General features: G+C 36.7%; 2 protein-coding genes across 2 annotated transcripts; one reads left to right on the forward strand and one right to left on the reverse strand.

Moving 5' to 3' along the window:
• Window positions 1–406: 406 nt before the first annotated feature.
• LOC135681370 (ubiquitin-conjugating enzyme E2 E1) lies at window positions 407–22,382 on the reverse strand. The gene is made up of 10 exons (XM_065195817.2): window positions 22,221–22,382; window positions 14,687–14,965; window positions 13,907–13,957; window positions 13,306–13,438; window positions 11,447–11,491; window positions 10,787–10,889; window positions 3,618–9,972; window positions 3,301–3,395; window positions 1,804–2,608; window positions 407–1,161 (listed from the first exon to the last, which is right to left on the reverse strand). The coding sequence occupies exons 2-7, from the start codon at window positions 14,899–14,901 to the stop codon at window positions 9,875–9,877; spliced, it is 645 nt and encodes a 214-aa protein (XP_065051889.1). The 5' UTR covers window positions 14,902–14,965; window positions 22,221–22,382; the 3' UTR covers window positions 407–1,161; window positions 1,804–2,608; window positions 3,301–3,395; window positions 3,618–9,874.
• LOC135681372 (uncharacterized) lies at window positions 4,211–8,725 on the forward strand. The gene is made up of 4 exons (XM_065195819.2): window positions 4,211–4,345; window positions 6,551–6,740; window positions 7,927–8,025; window positions 8,508–8,725. The coding sequence occupies exons 1-4, from the start codon at window positions 4,342–4,344 to the stop codon at window positions 8,629–8,631; spliced, it is 417 nt and encodes a 138-aa protein (XP_065051891.1). The 5' UTR covers window positions 4,211–4,341; the 3' UTR covers window positions 8,632–8,725.
• Window positions 22,383–22,603: the final 221 nt, after the last annotated feature.

Raw genomic sequence — 22,603 nt, forward strand, 5'->3', positions numbered from 1 at the left:
ATCTTTGTCGCGAAGAAAGTCATTTCAATAATTTTTGTTATATAAAAAACTTTGCTGAAAGACAAGGAAAAACAGGGAAAAAATCATAAAAAACCGGGAGACCGGGAGAAAACAAGCAAAACCTGGAGTCTCCCGGCAAAACCGGGAGAATTGACAGGCCTGGGAAGGCTAAAAGACATGAGGCAAGCAAATCTTTTGAATACACGGCAAAAATACTGTTCTTACACTGTAAAGGGTCTTCATTGTTGCAAAGTTCTCTAAATCACATGTTTCGAAATTATACACATTGGTTTCAAATTGGTTTCATTTTCTATTCAATTTATTTTCCAATAGCGACCAGACGAGAAAACTATATTTTTTTGTCAATCGTACAATAATACAGAGCGACAGAAAATGACAGATCATCTCAAATGACATCATATATATAATTAATCACTGATTTTAAAACTCAATAAAAACGATTCAATTTAAAACACATTACAACCTTTTACAACAGTGATGAGCGAACAAACATACGAAATGATGAACCAACAAACAAAAGTTCCCCACCTACAAAAGCTCCAAAACTGTCACATTCAAACGGGATAGAGTTAGATTACTCTTCTAGTACAAAGGAATTGGGTGGGCAAGGCATTCTTTGACTAGTTTAAACAAAGGACAAATAAGGTTCTCAGATGTTAATCCAAAATTATGATAATGATATATATCCGGTCTATAAGCTCAATAGCCGTTCTGAATATGAAAGAATAGTGTTTTAGTTAAAACTTTAAAATAAAACCAACGACAACATGACAAAGTTTGCACCGAACGCAATAAAAATTTAAAACAAAGAGTAAGAGCTTTGCTCTAGAACGATAAAACAAAACAAATCAGCAACTAACGTTGCAAAAGTTTCTTGTAGCAACACATTTCATTCCAGCCCTTGTTCTCGACGGCCCTTTTGTTAAATTCTGAAAAATCTTCACTTGCTGCGTCTTCGTCGTCTACCAAAAATGTTTCTCGCATGTTCTTTCACGCGGCTCCATATCTTCTTGGCACTTGTCCTTCGACGTCGAGATGAACAGCCAGACCATCTTCTTCTGCAACGCCAAAATGGCCTAGCATCCATTTTAACATAAGGTGCATCTTCTTCGAGATTTTTCGAGATCTTCGAAATGTCCTCTGCAAATGTAACAAAAGAGATCGTATATTTTCGGATTTCCGGGATATCAAAGATGGGGTAAATTTTATGCAATCTTATATAAAAACTAAACTAACTTCCCTAAGAATCTTTACACATTTGGCAAAATAAAGATCTATCATTTCAATGGCATAATGTACAACTTTGAAGAAAAAATAGTTCTTTATAATATTTTTGGACATAACCTGCTTTTTCCATTAAGAGAAAGGTATTTTTGTTGCTGTTTTGAAAGTATAAAATAGGTGGGTTAGGAAAATTTGATAATTACATTGGACAGCTTGGTGTTTGTTATTGCAGGAGCTTCAAAACGGGCGTGAAAAGATCAGAATTGAGAAATTCATCCGTTTTTCTCCAAATAAACTAACGAATATGGCACAGTTCGCTTAGGCTTTTTTGGATATTCTGTGTAAATGAATGACAAGCTTTTCTGAAATCAAGCTTAAAGTTCCATTGAAAGAAAACATAATCCACTTTGCAACCATGAACAAACCACTAACACGCCAAAGCGTGCACAGCTCTGCCTATCAAACAACATAAAGCTCTTAAAAAAGGAGGTCGGTTAATAATCTCCATAAACCACCCCCTACATAAAACCAATATAAAAAAAACAAAACCTTGCTCACCTCCATCACCGGCGGCCTCTCTAAGTTCATTAGCCCTCTCTTCATCGTTGTCCTCCTCCAAATCTTCAACTTCATCGAGGTATTCTAAGAGAAATGGTTTATCTCCCTTCGTTGCAAAGATGTAGAAAAAAATGGTATTTTTCTAACTTTAGGTTGAGTAGATAGAAAACATTCTAAAAGTTACGTGTATTGTGAGAGTTAATTATGGAAAGATTGAAAACTTTGATATCAGAAGCTCAATTCGTATTTTTTTGAATTGTTATTCATCCTGATTGGAATTTAGGGGCCTTGCTTACGGCTTGGTGACAAGAATCACTAGGGACAAAATATTTACTTAGAGGTGTATCCATAATTTTACTATGATGAGATAACAAAATCGTAACCGATAATAAAATGTCAAGTAAAGCTGGAAGGCAATCTGAAAACATCATATCCTAATCACTCATTCATTATTTTCAGATACTTCCCTCCCGCGACTGCCCCAATCAGTTATAAGAACTTCCAAATACACTTTCCTTATCAAAGTTGAAGACCCTAAAATATCGAGCCAGCACTCTGTACTTCTAAATTCAGAATACCCCATTGGGGGCGGGTGATTTAGGTGAACTGGAACAAGGTCATGTTTATTGCAGAAAAATAAAAAACTGCTAAACAATATACGATTTTCACATGATAAATTAGATTAACGAGAAGGAATTCCTAAACATACCAGAATTACCGACATTCTCCTGAAAATTCTCACTGTGACCGTCGTTTTCCAATTCAGTTGCCAAATCAGTTTGTGCTGTGTCATCCACCTTTTTAACTGTAAAAAATCGAACTTCAAGTTAAGAAGAAGCATAAAGCATGCAAAAAGTAATTATTTAAAACAGCGAACAAAATTTATAAATCTATAGTTAGTTGACATTTTAAAAAGCTGTATGGGTACAGGGAGCATAAATCTTGCGGGAGATCATGGAATAGGCTAGGTCAGGCCTCAAAATAGGCAGCCTTTTGAAAACAAGTGATTTAAAAACAGCTCATTTTATAGACAAGAAGTGCAACTGGAAAAAAAGAGGGAACAAGGGCGTGACGTCTGCTTGAGCTAAGGTGCTTGAGGCCCACCGGTACTCGGCCATTTCAAACTTTTCATGTGAGCCCCTTGGATTTTTTTATTTTTAAATTTTTATCATTTATGACATTAGATTTGTGAGATAAACAATTAAAGCTATGCCCCATGCTGCCTCCGCGACATCATCAAAATGGCGTGGCCCTAAAGACTTGATATTCCCAGCCCATAAAGTTCCCACCACGCTGCTGCTTAAGCAATTGGGTTTCAGGGCAAATATGGAACTAGACTAAGTCGTTAAAGAATTATTGGTTACCTATTTTTCAAGCTTGCCAAATATATGCAATGTTCAACCAAGTAATACTGTTTCGAAAGTTACAAGGGAAAAACTGGCCATCGAAGATCATCTTCAGCGGAAAATGTTCTCAATAAAATAAGGCAAAACTAACCATTTAATCCCAAACTGTGTTGCGAAGATAAATACATCAACAGAAAAGCCCAAGCAAGACTCATGGCTGTATGTGAATATTTCCAAGTAGCACGGCTGGAGGATGCAAAGATATTATATTGTTAGTCTGGCAGTATTTAACGAAAAATAAGTGATTCGGACGAATGTCAACCACGTGCTACCACATGGAGCTCACAGAAACACGGGCGGTAGTATGGAGTCTCGAGCAAAGCAATGACTTTGAAATCGAAAAACTGCTACAAAATTAAAAAAGATAGAAAGATGATGCATTAAAGATTGATAATAACAGATACTTACTCTTCAGAAGCTAATTTAACGTCCTTCTCTTAGGCCAAGAAAGAGAGAGAGAGAATTTAATGCGTGTTCGTTTTTATACTAATGGTATGTTAATGGAATCTAAACTTTTGAAATATCCAAGTGATTATTGAAATACATGGGAGCATATATTCATGAGAATTTGGAGAAGGCAGTGAAAAACGAGCTTTATTTAGATACTGAAACAAAAACAAGTAATGAAATATTCTTCACGTGGAATTTTCTGCTCACGATGGGACTTTGCGTTTCTCCGGTCCACTGTGAGAAAGGCGCATCCTTTAATCTTGCGGTTCCATCTGAGATCTAAAACAGCAGATCGTGACCCCACGAGACCTGATTTCGGGCAAAAAAGCGAGTGTGTGCCACCAATGTGAGGGGAAAATGTGTAAGGGGATTTAGAGATTAACGCATTTTGACACTTAGACTCGTTTCTACAACTCGCCGCATTAACTTTAGACAAAAGGCTGGAAACGAGGCCAGCCAGCAACACGAAATTCTATTCAAATGACGTCATTATTGTAAACGCAAAAGCCCGCAGAAGAAGTTTGCCCGGTGAGTAAACAGCTGTGAAATTTTACAAGCAGCCGTTAGGAAATTATTTTTCCAATCGGACAAATGGAGCTTGCAAAACGAGCAAGAAGCACATCAAGGTGAATTAAGACTGCAATCACAAGTTCGAAGTTTGGGATCATTGAAGCAAATCTTGATGCGTAAGTAGAAAACTTCGATGAAGTATTGAAAATTTAAATTTATATACTAAGTAGAAGACGTCGATGAAGTATTGAACATTTAAATTTATACACTAAGTATAAGGTTAATTGCGTTTAAATACAAGCCTCACAAGAATTGCAAAAAGCGCTTTGGCTAGCCACTGTGATACAAAATCATGTAATTATGAGCCTCTTGAATCGTAAGAAATATTTCAAGTTTTGAATCTACATCTCAAACAAACTTGCGTCGGCAATTTGTCGTGACGAAACTGCGAACAACTCACGAAGTAAAATAACTGCTGGTTTAAACGATTTCCGACATTAAGCTACTATGTTATTATTTTAGAGAAAGTAACCAAGGTCTCCGTCGTGAAGTTTGAGAAATTTGTAAATATCTGAGAATGTGAATGTTTAAACTTCTGACTAATGGCTCCATTGCCAACCATCAGCCAACACAAAATGGATTCTGTTTTCACGCCCAACCGCAAAATAACTCGCATAAAATAAACCGAAAGTTCAGAACCACAAGGCTGATTGTCGTCCATTGAAGAATTTTAAATAAAAGACCAGCTATGTGAAACGATAGAATCCATTTCGTTCTAATAAGAAAAAGGCAGTCGGTTTATGTGGGCTTTTCTGTATGCAAAAAATTCCCAATGTTTGAAGATCTTGTCTCTCTAGGACCCTCTAGTAGCAACAATTCACCCGCACCCCAGGCTTTCTAATTTGAACAAATTCTTAAACAAAGTGAAACGAATGACAAAGTTCCAAATTATAAGATTTCAAGCATTGTAAAATATTAAACTTCAAGCCTCTGAAACAAGATTTTTCCTTGGTCTGCTCCAAAAGTCAATACCGTTGCTAAACCTCCTGAGCAGGGAATGGGGGGGGGGGGTTTGGTGCAATGTACAAATTTGCAGTGTAATCATCGTAACATGGACTTTAAATGGACGTTGTTTGAGTGTAATGATGTATGTGTGGCTAACAGGAGATGTCAAATTGAGATATTAAGATTTTCAAAGAAGTGACTAAATTGTTTATACATTTCGCAAAAGAATTCTTAAACCCCACTGTACTGTTTTGGAATTCAATGCATTAATTCTCAGCATCCATCATATTTTAGCAGTTACTTTTTAGATTTGTCGATTGGGCCTCGATTTTGTTTAATTTGCAGAGAGTGACTTAGGCCTTAGCGTCGCAACCCTGCACCCCCTTGGGGCTATTGATTCTTTAGAAAAGATGGAAAATGGCCTTGAAAAAAGCAAACATTTGACAACAAACTGATATTTGTGACGTCAGCTTGTTTATTCTAAGACCGTTCTGAAATTTCTGATTTCAGATCAAATTAAGCACACACTACAAGCCATAATTTATTTCTCGATTTATTCATTCATTACTTGCTTATTCTCTCCAATTTCTAGGTCTCAAATTATTAATTTCTTAGAATTTGCATTCGTGAATTTTTATCTCTCACACAACCCTGACAGAATCTTGTATGTGGTTGGTTATTTACAGACGAAAAATAATTATGACAATATTTAGGCGTTTGCGAAACAAAACCTTTCTTTGACTCAGAACAACGCTGAATTCAGGTGCAAAGAAATCAGGAATACAATGAACAAAGAAGTAGATCATAATAGTTTACAGAATCATTTAAAAGAGAAACTGTTTAAGTTTTGTGGCATTTATAATAAACTGATGTTTTATAAAATAACTTTCAATACCTTTTTGAAAATTTTGTCGTTTGGGATTTTTTAATTTCCAGATATGCGCTGTTTATGCTATAGAAACGAGTTGTTTAGTTTAAGAAAACGATTTTAATGATGGCATCACGAGAGTGGATTTATTGATAAGAGATTTCTCGAAAATTAAAGTCTTGGTTGATTGATGAAGAATAGGTAAGATAATCTATTATGAGTTGATGGAAAAGGGTTGGAACAGGGTCCGAGTTTTATGTTTCGACATATTACGGGAAATTACTGTGGCATCCCTCAGTTAATTGCAATCTGAGTCAGGAAACCCCACTTGCAGTTGCGGATTCAAGGGGTCGGGGGGCTCAGATAACCCCAAATTGTCACTATTTCGATGCCTTTTTCAGTAAGGTTTTGGATCAATCTATTCATGCTTACTTCTACAAATAATGATGCCAAAAGTACCCCCAAAGATGTCACTTCAGACTAGATCATTCTTTTCTCCTTATTCCAGATTCTCATCATGCCGCCCACTCCAATAATCCCACTCCGGTTGCTGTAGTTGTCCAAACATTGCTTGAATCAGACCGACAGTTGCAGAAAGTCAGTGACATCAGCGTCTTGGTGATTTTGGTCTTATGCGTCGTCGCCGCACTGGTTGGCATAGTTGCACTTATTTACTTCTGTCACAAAAGAATCAAAGAGTGAGTATATACTTTCTTACCAGTGACGGAAAGATAAAATGGCGATGGGGGGGGGGGGGTGGTTGGGTGTGGAAGCCCGCAGCCCGCATGCACTCATGGCGTCTACCAGGCTCCTAGGAAGGACTGATTATTGCAAAAAAGGTTGCCCGTATCTTTGCAGGCATCGCAAGAAATTAGTGCTTCGTAAAATCATAAAACTGAGAACGTTTTGGGTCACACTATTGCAAATGCAGAAAGAGAGACAGAAAGCCATGACGACAATTCGATATCGAAAGTTTTAATCAATCGAGGCAACAGACCATGATATGATGAAAATTTAAGCGTAAAAGGAGCGTTCCAAATACCAGAAAGATTGTAAAAAATATGGCCTATGAACTGATATTAGAAAGTACGAAAATCGGTTCTAACTGATCCTTGCAAGCTATAAAAAAAGTCCACGCATGACCAGGTTATCTATTCGATGTAAACAACTACTACTTTTTGACAGCAATATTTTGAAAACTACGCAGCAGAGTTACTACGAATCTCGATGTCACCGCTGTCTGGTTTAGCAACTTAGATAAATCAAAGTCATCTTTCCATCTCAAAAATGTTTTCGACACCGTTGATCACGAAATATTGTTTGCAAAAGAGTATGTCATAATTGATTTGAACATCATACCTGACAGAACACTATCATTGTTGCTACTTCGTCGATGTGATCAAATCTAGCTGGATCTCAACCCTCTGCGTTACTCCTCAGGGATCATGCCTTGGTCCTCTTCTTATGATATTTGATCTCATCCCACAATATCTGCATTCAAAACAAAGTTTAAAGAACACTCACCTTGTTAAATCAGCAATAGTTTCTAAAAATGTCTTGATTTGATGCTAAAAGCGAAACATCTTCTCGATAGCATGTCTCAAAGCTCAAAATCTTTCCGCACAAAAGCGGCACGTTATCCTAAACCAACATGTTTCATTGTTTGAATATACCAACCTACGTAACAAGAATTGGCTCATATCAAAAAGTTTATATTCAACTTTAAGGAGACCTGAAACAGCTTCCAGTCCCACAACAAATCCCACTTATAACGTGGACAATCCGCTAGTACACCAAATCCATTAATTGATTAGTTATCGACTGTGATTGCTTTAAGCTCCTTTCCAGAGTTCATTTTTCACGTTTACGTTCACGTTTTCGCAGGCGAGATCACGAAGAGTTGCTGAAAGATGTCGAAACGAAAGCTGAGGATGTTGAACTGACGACTGGCCTAATGAGAGAAGAAAACTCAACTTTAAAAAAGTAGGAATGTAAACGATTAGTTTTTAATTGTCCAAACCATAGGATGGAGAAACAACCTAAGACAGCAAACGCTGGGTTTAAAAAGAACTTGTCGCACTTATTGAAGTCTTTATAAGAATCGTCGTTATTATTATGGTAATGATAATTAGTGATTGATGATGGCGATTGATGATGGTGTTGATTACATAGATGAATAGCGATTGATTATTCGATTGAATATGGCGATTAATGATGGTATTGATTACATTGATGACTCCTATGAAGAATACGATTTGGGTGTTAAGTTAATTGATGATGATGATGATGATGACGATGGCGACGATTGTTGACAGTGATTAATCATTGATTGTTGATAATTTGATGATGATTATAATAATGATGCAAGTTAAAGCAGTAATTGTAAAGCCTTTATAACTTATTTAAACCTTCCTAGTCTTGTAGATCAAAATAAATATAATGAACTTGCAACGCATCCTTTTCAGAGCTGAATCGCGACCATCAGTGCCAAAGATCCGCATCCAGAAGGCATCACGTGACGAAGGAACGCGGTTCCACCTCTTGTCGGATACATCTTCTGAAGACCTGAGTTCATCCGATGAAGATTGACGGAAAATTTGAAATATGGACTTGTTTTCAAATTTATAGATTTTTAAAACTTTAACTGACAGATGACATTCATGAAAAATGTCGTTTCCTAATATTAGATGATTCTTTACTTTGAAATTTCTTGATCTTGAGATACCATCAAACAGGATAAGTTAATACTATGCGAAAAAGAAAAAGCCTTGGAAATGATTAAATAAATGAAGGCATATTTCGAAATCAGCGTTCGTTGAATATATTTGAAATACAAGGGTTTCAACTTTATTAGACAATGCGGTAGTTGGAATTTCAGATTTACTTAAAATGTTAAGTTCAAGGAGAATATTGAGTACTCAGAAGAAATGATAGCTATTAAAATGCTGGTTTTTCAGCAAATAACTGAAGCGTCATTCCCTCAGCACACATAGGCAGATTCAAGAGCCAAAACAAAAAAATGTGACAATTTTCAAAGGTCAAACCATGACTCTCCACGCATCAAACTGGCAAAAATTCTTCAAAACCGACGCAACAACTACGCTAACCACAAATTTCATTCTAAATTATAATTTAAATTTTTAATAATGAAAGGAGAAACCACCATTTACATACAACCGTAGTTTCATACTACTATACAATGATTATATTTATTTACATACAACTAACAAAATTCATTTTGAAAGCCGAGTTCTAGTTCCAATAGTCTATCGAAACAGATGGGCCTAAAATCGAAAAACTGCGGAGATGCAAGACACACTCTTCTCCGTCATCATATGCCCCTTCCATTGCAAGAAAATCTCTGAAAGGCATCAAAGTTAGCTGCAAATGGACTGTTTTCTGTGTATCAGTAATTGCCCCCATCCCCTCGAGTGTTTAGCAAGTTATGTCTAAACTGAAAAGGCCTTCCAAAAAGGGAAATTTCAAATTGATGAGCCACATGGCACTCTCGTGAATGTCAAAACAGGAAATCTCAATTTTCATTTCTAATGATGACTAAAAAAGTGCTGATCGACTATGGAGAACATATCTAGCAAGAATCAGAGACGTTTAAGCCCACAACATAGTCTTTCTCTATCTTCATGCCGTGTTTGGAACGCGCCCTTCGAACTCGTGACGTAACATCCTTTCTTCATCATAACAAATGATCCAGCTTTAGAGGCCAATCATGCTTCTTTCATTTTTAGCCTGATTTGAATGCAAATTAGCTCCGGGAGACTACCTTAAAAACTTGGGAAAATACTCAAAATTTCTGATAAATTAACAAGGTTTATCAAGTGGCAAATCGTTTCGTCCAATCTTTAGCAAAATTATCGTGTTCCTTTCGATCTGTGAGGTACTGCTGCGCTATGCTGCCAACAAGCGGATCAGCTGAAAAAAACACTGCACATTTAATATAAGGTAAACCATTAATATGTAATGTCTCAGAAATACTTAGAGAAAACCAAACACGTGCAAAAGAAAAGAGCAAAAGGTAAACTTTTCAAAGTATGTCCAAGGCTGAAACCTTGGATACACCCTGGATCTCGGGTACAAAAGATGTATCAATTTTGAAAAAAGACACATCGAACTTAGGAAAAGATAAATAAGAGTAAGGAAAACATGCAACAAACTGAAGAAAAAACCCTAGAGCTTTGGAAAAAACTACAAACTGAGAAAAGACGCATAGAAATTATGGAAAAGGCATTGTATTTTCGTATTCTGGAGATCTATCGTTCCACAGCTTATGAGTTTATCTTCTCTTTACATAAACTATTCTTAAAAAAATCAGAATGCCTTTCCCTCTCTGTTTAAGAATTTTGTGCTTAACACACTGAGTGGGAATGGTACAGAAGGCGACTCTAGCCCTGACGGGTTTTTGAAATTTGCTTTTGAAATTAATTTGTTAAAATTATCAATTTTCCAATTTCTTAGCGGAAACTTTATTACGGGTTTTCTCGATGATAAATTTCACATTAATAGTCTGCAATAGATTTGCCAAAAACAGAACTCACTTTGACTTGGTGTTGCCAATATCAGCGCAAACATTTTTATCGATTCTGTTATTTTCATCAATAGGATTCTGTTATTACAAGTCAAAGTGGCCTTTTACCAGCCCATAAATATTTTAAGCCATCTTGTAGATAGGTGGTCCTTAGATAAATATGGAGCAACAGTAAAAAACGCCTATGGCACATAAACATACCTGGATTGCAATCTGATAAAAGGGCAATGACAGACAAAAGAACCTTTGAAACAGTAAAGGCTGGGGACCATTTGTCTTTTAAGATGTCAAGGCACACAACTCCCTGCGTTGAAAATACAATTCGCGTATTAGAATAATGAACAATAGAACGAATCAAATTATATAAAAAAAAACTTCATGAATATGAAAAAGGAGTACCAAACTGCGAATATGAAAAAAAGTATAAAATTAACAAAGATATCAAAATGAAATCATAGAGGACTTTGTAACAATTAAAATTTCAAGAACGATTCAAAACGAAGTTGAGAACTGGCGTACTGCTAACTCCAGCAATAAATAAAACATAGGTTTTTGCGCCTAATTATGAAATTTACTTGTCAGTTAAAAATAAGGAGCTAAAAGTAAGGAATAACGAATACAAAACAATTATCATTTGTTGACACGACCGTTCCAGATCTATATAATTTTCCACAAAGCTTCCAAACTAATTGCTGTTTCCTAGCATTTTATAGAACAAGAATTCCAATAACTAAATTCTCATAATATCATTAACAGTGCTATAAGTTATTCGCCTATTGAAAAGAAATCTGCAATGACGAAATTACAAGGCTAGGTCAACATTTTGCATTGCAACGGGTGGAAATAATAACAATTTCAAACCTGGCTGTTTATGTTACAGTGATAAATTCGAGTTTTGAAGATGACCTGAAAAGAAGAATTTTCAATATAAGGTTTATATTTGATAAAACGTAAGACTTGAACCATTATCAATAAAAGTGAGCGGAACGGGCTAAGCTTATCCCAATATTTTAGCACACAAAATATTAAAGAAGAGCGCGGGCACGAGCTCATTGTGAATGACAAATACGAATTTGGCGTTCGGTTTCGTCATGAAGGTGCACTTTCTCTAGCGACAAGAAAAATCTTGTTTAGGGTCACTTGTCATATCCTCATTATGATCTCCTTTTGTTATGTTACATTGTCTTTACTAATGAAAGTTTTTCCCTGGTATTCTAAACCTTTAGCTTTTTGCTCCATAACAGTAAAATCTCGCTCTCTTATCGTAAAATCCATGGTCAGGAATCTTTATTCAGTAATTCTATATCAGTGAGCCTTTCCAAGAACCATTGCCTTAAAACATCCCATACTTTTTCCATCATCTCTTTTAAGGACTCTTTAAACAGCTGTGTTTTTAAGAAAGTGGGATAGGCGAGTATTATGAACTTTACATCGGACAATTATCAGAGGCGTCTCGAAGATTTTCTTCAGCAAAACAGAAATATGTCCTCCCCCTGTTTGGTCGTTAACATATCCCAACAACAATAGAACTTCTATCTTAGAATTGATATATTTTCCGTAATAGATAGGTGTCCGTTTTTGATGTTACTTGTAGAAAGCTTTGATAGCGGAAAACTATTTACGATATGTTTAAGATAATTAGCAGAGCCTAGTCGTCTTTTCATCTAGCAGTTTTGGAATTGATTCGATTTTTGTGTAGACAGAAGGAGCTCTTTTTCTCTCTTGGACTCCACTGGTAATATTTCTATAGGCACGCAGTACTGAATGGTCAACTATACCGGTCTTGTGCTTGCGTTTTTCTGATTGGCCTATTTCGATCCACAACTGGGTATATATTTTCAATGGTGTTCTTTTGGACTCTTGTTCTGATGTTTTATACTTTGAGGAGTGTCAGACACGAAAAAGCTATTAGCATGTTGTAAAATGTTTGTTTTTTCCAAAGCCATTTTTATAAAGAAAAAATGAGACAAAATTTCTTGTCCATTGTTTGAAGAAATGTTCTACACGGAGGCGCAGGAGCTTCAGTGTCCAATCACCAACACCAGTGGCGTAACGCAGTTTAGAATAATAATAATAAAAATAATAAAGGTAACAATAATAATATCATATTTATACAGGTTAACTTTGCTCAGCAACAACGTGCTGTTATCAATAAAGGACCTGTCTAAAATATACATGGATTATCGAAATAAAAATTATATACATGATGAAAATCAAGTCTTAAAAAACAAAGTTAAAGTTTTCACAAAAAGTCTTAAATCTTAAAATTGAAGTTTCACACTTCATTTCGTCTGTTAGTTTATTAAAAATCTTTGCTCCTTGAAAGTAAAAGGCCTTCTTGCCTGCTTCGGATTGTACTTTGGACAAAACAATATTTTTTGCATTGGCACGAGTACACTGCCTGTGTTTTACTCTAGTGAAGTAGTTTCGAAAGGCGTGTGGCGATATGCTATTCAAACTTTTGAAAATTTCAAGAGCACACAACTGGTTTCGCATACTACTGACTTTCTCCAGCTGTACACTGTCCCTACTGCCATTTATTACTTTCAATGCAGATCTCTGAATGTTCTCAAAAACCGTCTTTTCTGATGGGATCTTTGTTTGATAACTAAGAGCTCCAGAGCGAAAGGGGCCCCCAAATTATTTCTCCATTTTTTTACGACATTGCTCAAGATTGCTTTATTTTCAAAAACATGTTCTTTAATTGAAGATTCTATTACCTTTGGCGGCTTGAATGGATAATCAGAAGGGAAGCTGATTTCTAGGAAAAAGACTCCACCTTCATACACAGAGCCTTGAGGTCCAAGGATGGTGGCTACCCACTCATACAAGTTGTCCCCTTTTGGTCCGGCACTGTGAAAAAAGTAATATCAAATATAAGAGGTTTTGAAGTGACAAAGAGAAATGCAAATAGGATAGCGTGATAAAGCATTCAAAAAAGGCAAATAACACATAGACAGGCAGGTTTGAAACTAACAAGAGCTTTGATTTGCATTTGGATTTGCATTTGTGGTCCGTCGAGCAGTTTGCTATTGTGACCTTCATTTTGGTACACATTACTAGTCTTTAGAACACGGAGAAGCTGTGTTAATCGAGCAGTGTCCTGGTCTTTCCTCTCGATGTGACAGCTGGCCACTCCCTCAGGGATTCGAATCCTATATCCTTGGATCTGTAGTCAGCGACTTCAACCACTGAGCCATCCTCACAGCTTCTTCATTCAAAGGGTGATACTTATAAATACAAAAATAATCAACTCTTCAAAAACTATAAAGATGCCTGAAATATTATTTACATCTAGTTTTTTAAGAAAATAAAACTGACCTGCAGTTTGGCGGTGGGTCTACAGTTAACTCGGCCAATTCTCTTTGAATCCTGAAAATAATATGCATTTTGTAAAAAGGGGATGACACAATAGCAGTAGCGTGAAATGGATTGTGACGACAAAAGCTAGGTTGTTTTATACTTCTCAAAGCAAAAGCGATTACATACTAAACGTACAAGAAACAAAAGTACAAAAAATTAATGCTGGTTCAGGTAGACAGTGAATCCGCTAAGCATCATGTGAAAAGGAGATTCAGGAGCCCTTGCTGTGGATTTGTCCATCTCAGGAAATGAGACGTTTAGGCCATCAGGACAACCACCTCGCTTCAAAAAACCAATCGTAATTTCATTGAAATCACAGATTTACCTTTCGATAATTGTAACCATATTCTTCAAAGAAGCCTTTGCATATCGATATACATATAGTATAGACATTTTAAGCGTTTAAAAACTTTTACATTCTGACCGCATCCTTGCTCGATTGTCAATACTTAAATTCGAAATTAGCTGGCATTTAACCGGCAAGAAACTATGAGCCCAAATCTGGTTCGAGTGTGAGCTAATATGTCCCTCTCAGTGTGGACGTATTTCTCGCTGACGTCGGAAAGGGACGAGGTTTAGCTTTAATCATCTACACATAGAATATCAAGCTTCGAAATGAAATGTCAGAACCGTTGCACTTCTGGCAGCCCTCCTCCTTCCCATACACACATTCCAACAGCCCTGTTACTCAAGAAAGTAAAAATTTTAACCAGGATCAGAAAATAAAACAAGGAGCACCTCTTGATGGCAGTACTCATCTTCCTAGGCGTCCGTGCTTGACTTTTGGCTTTTCTCTTTATGCCTCTACTGGCCGCCTCGGTTGCCTCTTCGCTTGTTGCAGACGAGGCAGGACCCGTCGACTGGGTGGTCGTGGGCTCGATTGGGACGGAAGTGCTTGGGTGGTCAGGGCCTATCACTGGGTCTAGTCGTTGCGGTTCGGTCTCGCTCGCCATTTCACGGTTTGAATTCTTTTAGCGAATGATGACTTAAGGTTGGGTCATTTGGCAATGATGAATTCTGCAAATGTAAAAAATTGTATAAAGGTTATAAGTAACAGATGATGAAAAAGGAGAAATGCGGCGCTAACAATGACAAGTTAATATACCGTAATGGAAATAAGTGCGAATTGCGAACGCGCAAGGGTTGCAAAGGGACTTACGCTAATTAAAGAAGGAAAAGCTGTCAAAGAATCCATAAAAAGATCAAATTGAAGGATTAGAATATTTGTGCAAAAACTTCTTCTTTAAATCAACATTGTCAAAAATATAACAATATGGAGGATGTAACACGAAGAATTCGTTGCGCAAAAGGAGGGGGTATACCTATCATAGGCCTCTCAACATAACTGGTTTCTAAGCTGGAATTATCAGTGTAACAACATTAGATCAAGTACATCAAACGGATTAAATACCATGACTTTTCTTCAAGTAAATAAAAAACCTTATACCTGTGATATAATGCTTAAAAGTTTCAATGCAATAAAATAAAATTACAGTTTTTCAATAAATTTCAGGATAGAATGCGTTTTGCTCTTTAAAAAATTTCACCCTCACCGAACACTTTCCATATCAGAATGGGCTTCTCCTTCGTAACAACGTGGTTTTTACACGTTTCTAGCTAGATCCATTCCCGTTTTAAATATTTGTTAACAGGCCAATTGCTTGTATCTACAACGCGTTTATATTAAGCACATCGCAATCTCTAGCAACACACAAACATGGTGGATGTGTTGGTATTATATATAATGTTCCAGATGCTCTCTAAACGTTTATAAAAGTAGAGATCTTATCATATATTTGAGCGAAGTTTTCTTTTAGGGATTGGCGTAAAACCTGTTTAAAGGCTAAAACGCACATGGGGCCCCTTAGCCACCCCCACGCTTGTACGGTGCCTTTTATCAATCGAAAGAGGCACATGATGACAATTATTCACTTATTTGATCGTGGTGAAAATTCTAAGCACTATTATAAACTCGCAAAAGTAACGAACAATGATTAGTAACAAAAGCTGGATCAGGGGGATTTATCTAATCTCTTTTCAGCGTCGTTTGTCAATGATATTAATGTAGTCTGAGCTAAATCATTTCAGGGGGGTTGAGAAGGGAAATCGATATTTACAAATAATGTGCTTGATTTGTTCATAGGGAAAGATTGGAAGAAATCTTGAGAGATTGTGCAAAATTTGTGCATTGCCTTCAGCCAAACATCCATAAATATATCCAAAGAAATACCATCATTAGACCATATACGGCTGATGTGATGAGATTTATCTTTTTATCCAAGTTGCAAAACGAGAAATATTTGCCATCTAGGGGTAACTTTTCAAACCTTTCGGCAAATAAAGGATGACTCACCCATTTCGTTGGCAAATAGGACCTGGACACCCCTCTTGAGCACAAAATCTAACTATGGTACGCCAAAAACGTAAGTTGGAATATAGGTCAAAGAAGATTTAAAGACTCGGCTGCTTTCAACAAAACAAATTTGAAAAACGGAGAGCCTGCGATATCAATTTGGTCACTCTCTTCTTGTACCAGATTCAGTTCTATTTGCTAGGGTCATGTATTTTGCGGTGAGAAACTAACTACATAAGGGAGTCTTACTGATCCACATCAAAAGATATTTTTTAAAAACACAAAACAAGATTTATTAGGTCCTGAGAGGTTTTGGGAAGGAAAATTAATCCGTGATCTCATTTGGCTTTAGAAGGAATTGGAAATGATACCATAAACTATTTACAATTCCCTTATGATGAGCATTAAATTTTAGATGGAAATTGAAAAGACTGTGCATCCATAAACCCGGCCATTGAATCATTTGCAACTTTCTCTAAATAGAAGATTACATGAAAACCTCGTGCAAAGAGACTGAATGATGCCAGCTCAAAAAGGCGAGCGTAGGGCAAAATTTGCGACTAGACACCCCCAATCAACAATAAAATATTCATTGATGTAGAAAACATTCTCACCGTGGGGCTGGGGGCACAGGCAGGTAAAGAGCGAGCATATGCCCTTATTCTATAAAGTGGTGGGAAGGGCACATGCCCCCAGTTCCGCGTCTATGAAAACAACAAAATAATAACCGGGGTGTTATAGGAGCTGATATGATTGCGTTCTTTGTTCCTGAATTTATTGTTGAGGATGAATTAGAAGTGAAAGTGTACGAGTGTTTAATAGTCTATGATCGATTTGTCTATGATCATTTGTCTTTCTGCAATGTGAAATTTTTTCATCATGTCACCAAACAGGTCGCGCAGAGTTTAGATAGTACAATTACAAAGTAGAGATCTGACCAGAAAAAATTTGAATGGTAAAGGGGTAGAATATCTAGGGCATGGATTCTTGAGGAAATTAAAAGATTGTTTAAGACAATACTCGCTTTACTGCAAGATGAGTACGAGAAGTCATTTTTCGAAAAGTCAATGCTGATCTGGTGGGTACCGATTCTTAAAGAGCCTTGTATGAATGGCACAACTAAGTAACTGAATTCTTGACGTGTCTGTAGATTTCAACGGACCCCCGTCACTTATACTGGGGGTGTGAGTAACAGAGGGAGAGAAATAGAAAAAAACAGGGAAAGCTTAGCGAAAAGTTCAGATGTACCAACAGTTCTATTTCCCGTTCACATTTCTAAAATCTCAACTGTTCAGGCTATTTGAATAGGCTAGAGCTATTAAACAAAAACTCCCAACAAATAATCGTTTCAATGGCAAACAGGGAAAAACAAAGACGTTTTACCACAACAGGCAAAGATGTCCCTCCTTAAGATAAACATGGCCGAAATATGATATCACTTTCTTTCTACTCGTGGGTTGCGGTTAAGCACAAATTGGTATTGCAAAAGAGTCAGAAAATGGCATCTCCATAAGCGAAACAATTTCCGGTTTTTCTTTAATGACAGTAAAGCTGGCATTATTGGCAAAGAAGTCTTCCAGCTTAATTTTCCAAAATATACTTGTCATTTTATGAGGTCTGTATTTAAATTGGTCCTTCATTGCTCAAATTTGCAAGTCAAGGACATGCAGGAATGATTGAGAAAGAAGTAAGCCATTGATGCTCTGGCATGGCAGCCACAAAACTGACCTTTGATCTAAACTAAGTTTCTTTTACAGGAAGAAAAGCCACAAACTTAGCTCTTATTTCTCGGATTATGCTTTGCCTTCCTTGACTTCTCAATGTAACAACTGTGGAATGTAAAAGAACTATCATACAAAGGCCACTTTCGTTCATTGTTTCTTTTTAATTATTATTTTACAAGGATGATGAATATTTCAACAAGGAGCAGAGCAATTCACTGCATTTCAAAAGTTCCATCTTCGAAAAAGGTCTAGGGAAAAATATCAGTCTTTGTTACAATTTGCAAAGAATAGTAACTTCCCATGTTTGCTGATAAAGAGTCAAGCTCGAAACTTTGTACCAAATATTCATCTCTTGTACAAAGTTATTTCATTTTATCAAATTTTGTTCATTTTTTACGTACAACATTTACAACTTCATTGATTATCCAGTGTATGCTATTTGAAATGGTTTTCCCTGAGAATACCCAGCCATTATGATACTTACAGCATTAGGTCATCACAGATTTGAAATTTAAGTTAGTTTCAACAAAGAGCCTCACACAATTTAAAAAGGGGTAGGTGAAGAATTTGTTCAAGTATATACCTCAAATGAATGGATGCCTGCAAAAATGAATGAATGATATAGAACATTTAACCTTCTCGACTTAACGTCTAAAGTGAAGAAAAATGTTTGAGGACTAGATCAATCATGATTAGAGCATTGAAAAGCTTGGTCTAATGATGCTCAATATTCCTTCATTTGTCAGGTGGCCTTCCATAGCCATACAAGCAAAAATATTGGGGGTTCAGTTCAGGTCCTCCATGTTTTTAACATTTTCACTTGAGCCTCTGCCATTTCATATTTTATCTTGGAACCTGCAGCTTATGTGGCCATTATTTTTCAAAGGCAAAGGAAACAAACAACTGTGAAGAAGGATTAACTGTAAAAAGGGACATATATCACAAAACCGAACAAGATATCTTCCTTCTGAAATAACAGTTAGAATTCAAAGTACCTCATAGACTAACTGTTTGCCCTATTAAGGAAACTAGGCATGTTCAACAGCCCACATCCCACTCAAAAGACAATGCAGCTGGTTTTCACAAAGGCCCATTGTTATGAAAGGATTAATTTCTAACAAAAAAACCTGTACCCAGATGTGCTCATACAAAGCAATATTTCTTTCGACAATTTTGAATGGCATGGACAATATACATAGGAAAATGCAAACATCCTTGGTGAGATTTTGTGAAAGTAACATGGCATTCCCTTGGAGACAAATACTTTCTCTGTTCATCCTAATGCTACCAACAACAGCTTTAGATTCCATACAACAGTAAAAGAAGTTTACAGAGTGGAATGCTAAGTAAAACAATTCTTACAACATCATTGGTTGAAACCGAATCCAGGGCAAGAAAAAAGTCATTCACATAGCTGATGACAATGACAAGGTCCATTTGGAACAAAAAACCCACACTGACCACACCCTTCATGTATATTTTAAGGAAGGTTTTGTTTATTGGCATAAGGAAGAATATGCCAAGGAGTTGAGATACAGGAAACACTTATTGAAAATATTATCAACAATAAAGACATTCTTTAATCAATTTAAGTAGAAAAATTATAAAACCAAGTAGAGGAGTTTGAATGTATGTAAGGGAAAAACTACTACAAATCTTATTAAAACTGACTACAAATCTACACACACACTTACTAAAACTGTTTTTATTGCGCCAGACAAGTAAATTGGAAGTGGATACTAGACAGCTTTAATTGGATTGAATGAATTGAAAACTTGCAAATAACATGCTTAATTTGTTCAAACTCAAAGACTTGACAGGTTAAGCCAGAATGTGCAGTCTTAAGCTAGACACCAAAAAATAATTTCACTTCTTCTAAAGTATCTGTCCATATGAATATGTATGAAATAGTCTCTTCTTGTTTCTGGACTTAAAACAAAATTACACATAGAAGGCTTGTGCATAAATCAAAATTTTTCCTACCAACATGATGAGCTTATTACGCATGACTTTTGTTCACGAATACATATTCTTTTGTAAAAGGAAGTGACGAAAAGGTAATTTCTACAAATAATCTGATAATGCACCTCATTCCATTAAAATTGAGTCCATTTTGCGATCTCCAGTTCAACAAGGCGAATGTCTGTCAATTTCCCCTTATTCTCCATTACTTACAAGGTAATTTAATATCCTCAATACTGTTGAATAACTTAATTGCTTCTTTTCTTTGCAATGACAGGTGGCTATAATTTACTTTCTCTTTAAGCATAACAACATGACATACAAACTCTCAGTTCTAGGCAAAATGCTAAAATATGACAAATAGAATATGACAACAGGGATGCCAGAACCGGGGGCACACAGGCCCCCAGACCTTGCAAAACTAAGCAATTTTCTGTATAACCATAATGCTTTGCCCTTTTCTTGGCACTTTGTCCCTCACCTGCCACGCAGCTCTTCTGTATTGTATAACAATCATATAAAAGGTGATGGTCTTGGGGCAAGCACTTCCACCCTAATGACATTTCTGGCTTTTGGGCCAGGGCCTTAGCACAAGTCTCATCCTTTCAAAGTAATATACAATCAGGATCTCATTGAATCATCATGAACACAAAGAAGCTGAATTTACTAAAACTTGCATTACCAAATACTCATTGCATTTTTAAAAAGTATATGAAGCCAAAGTCATTCAAATTTGTGGTTTACTGTCAAATCACCTCTTTTGGTGTTATATCAACCAGAACATCACCTGTTGGGGGAAACCGGAGCACCACCTTTTAAAAGATTGCTGGCGTGTTGCGAGGACAAAGACAAGGCGTTTATGGAGTCACATTACTAGAAATGGAGAGGACTCGTTCACTGACGTGGCTTGGTTCACGACAAGAACAAAGAGTACAAAAAGGGGAACAACTCGAAAGATTTCTTTACATTTAACACAAAAAGTATGAAACGTATCAACTAGCGTCTGCAAAAGATGGCTAAGTTGCGATGCCATTGATCAAATAGGAAGGGTATAATAAAAAGCAAATATGATGTTGGCTTTGTGAAGCATATAAACGAAACAGAACAAAGGCTTGTCCAAACGGAAAATCGATCTTATTAGTGACTTCTTTGTCTTGGAATCGCTTGAAGCAAAGCTTTTATCAAAGATAAAATAGATACAGAGGTAGCTAAAGAACTAGAATTTAAAAAGTAGAAAATAAACACCAGCACGCCTTTAGTAAACAAGGACGTGTTTACTTCGATCATTTCCGCGATAAGTTTCTAAGTCGCGGAAGAAAAACTGGCACGTATCGATCTTCACCCTAGTTGAAGAGCAAGCAAGTTAGGGTTCATATGCAGAAACAGAGATTTTTAATGAATTGGGTGTTACGGCCCAAGAACGGGAGACTTGGGGTGCAATCATGAATGATTAGGAGAGGGTCGCAGCAAGATTGTTGGTGATAAAGCCGTCACACAACAGGTTGCAAATAATAATTTGAATAGCTAATAAAAGCAAGTATCAATTTGCAGCTGTAACCCAAACTACTTGCCCGGCAAAACTCAAAGAACCTGCAGCCGGGCTAAGTTCTCTTGCTCTATAGCTAGCGCATTCACAAACAACAAAATGGCTTCTAATCAATCAACAAGAAAACCATTATTTAAAGGAAATCGCCTGCGCGAATTATTAGCCAGCTTGATCCCACCGAAGGATTCATTTTCGCGTCTCGTCAAAGCTTTTTTGTCTTGGAGTTGAGTCAAGATTGTGAGGTACACGTACACGAGAAAGAAGATCTTAAAACAACTTATTTCTTAATTACCTAACAAGAATTACCCAGGTGACGTGAGCAGGGCACCCTTCTCAGAGACCTATCTACGGAGTCGAACTCTCTTCACTTTTAAGGTCACAACAGATTAATACCTAACAAATGTTCAGTACCAAGTTTTAGTACCAGGAAATATTTGTCCCCGGAAAAGACACGGTACATAGAAAATGAGGGGGCAAAAACTTTTTACAGAGGTTTGGTTTGATTTGCCAACGAACAAAACGTGCTTGCCGACATTAACTGTACTTCACTATTGTCTTTCTGGGTTTGTGGTCGGCGTCAAACACGAACACCAAAGGAAATGTGCATTGTCGAAGGTGTTCGGGAAGAGAGACCTCCTTGCATCTCAACTTGAACAAACTTTGAAACAAACCACAAATAATACTCACCAGCCTTGGTTTTTACGGGCCTTGAAAGCGCTAATTCTTACTCCTTAGTCTTTAAATAACTGGCAAATTCCAAACGTTCAAGTAATCTATATCGGCGTTAACTGAAAGAAGACTCGAAACAATGATAGCCTGCTTCCATCTGAAGTATTCGATTGTCTACCTTATACTTCATGTAAAACCTACCGATAAAGGCGTCAACAATCCAATATGGCGGAGCAATAGCAATACCGGGGGTTATGTAATGCAGATAGCAAAGCTATTGAATAGAACACGATTGTTTTTATTTATTGTGTTTTTGTGGTTATTGTTGGTATTTTATAGTTTCGGTACTACTTGCTCACTGGTGGCTCATTGCAGCTGGGGACTGGGCTCATTCAACTTCG

Source organism: Rhopilema esculentum, chromosome 12 (genome assembly GCF_057945365.1).
Source record: "Rhopilema esculentum isolate cy_ngs chromosome 12, ASM5794536v1, whole genome shotgun sequence".
Classification (NCBI taxonomy): domain Eukaryota; kingdom Metazoa; phylum Cnidaria; class Scyphozoa; order Rhizostomeae; family Rhizostomatidae; genus Rhopilema; species Rhopilema esculentum.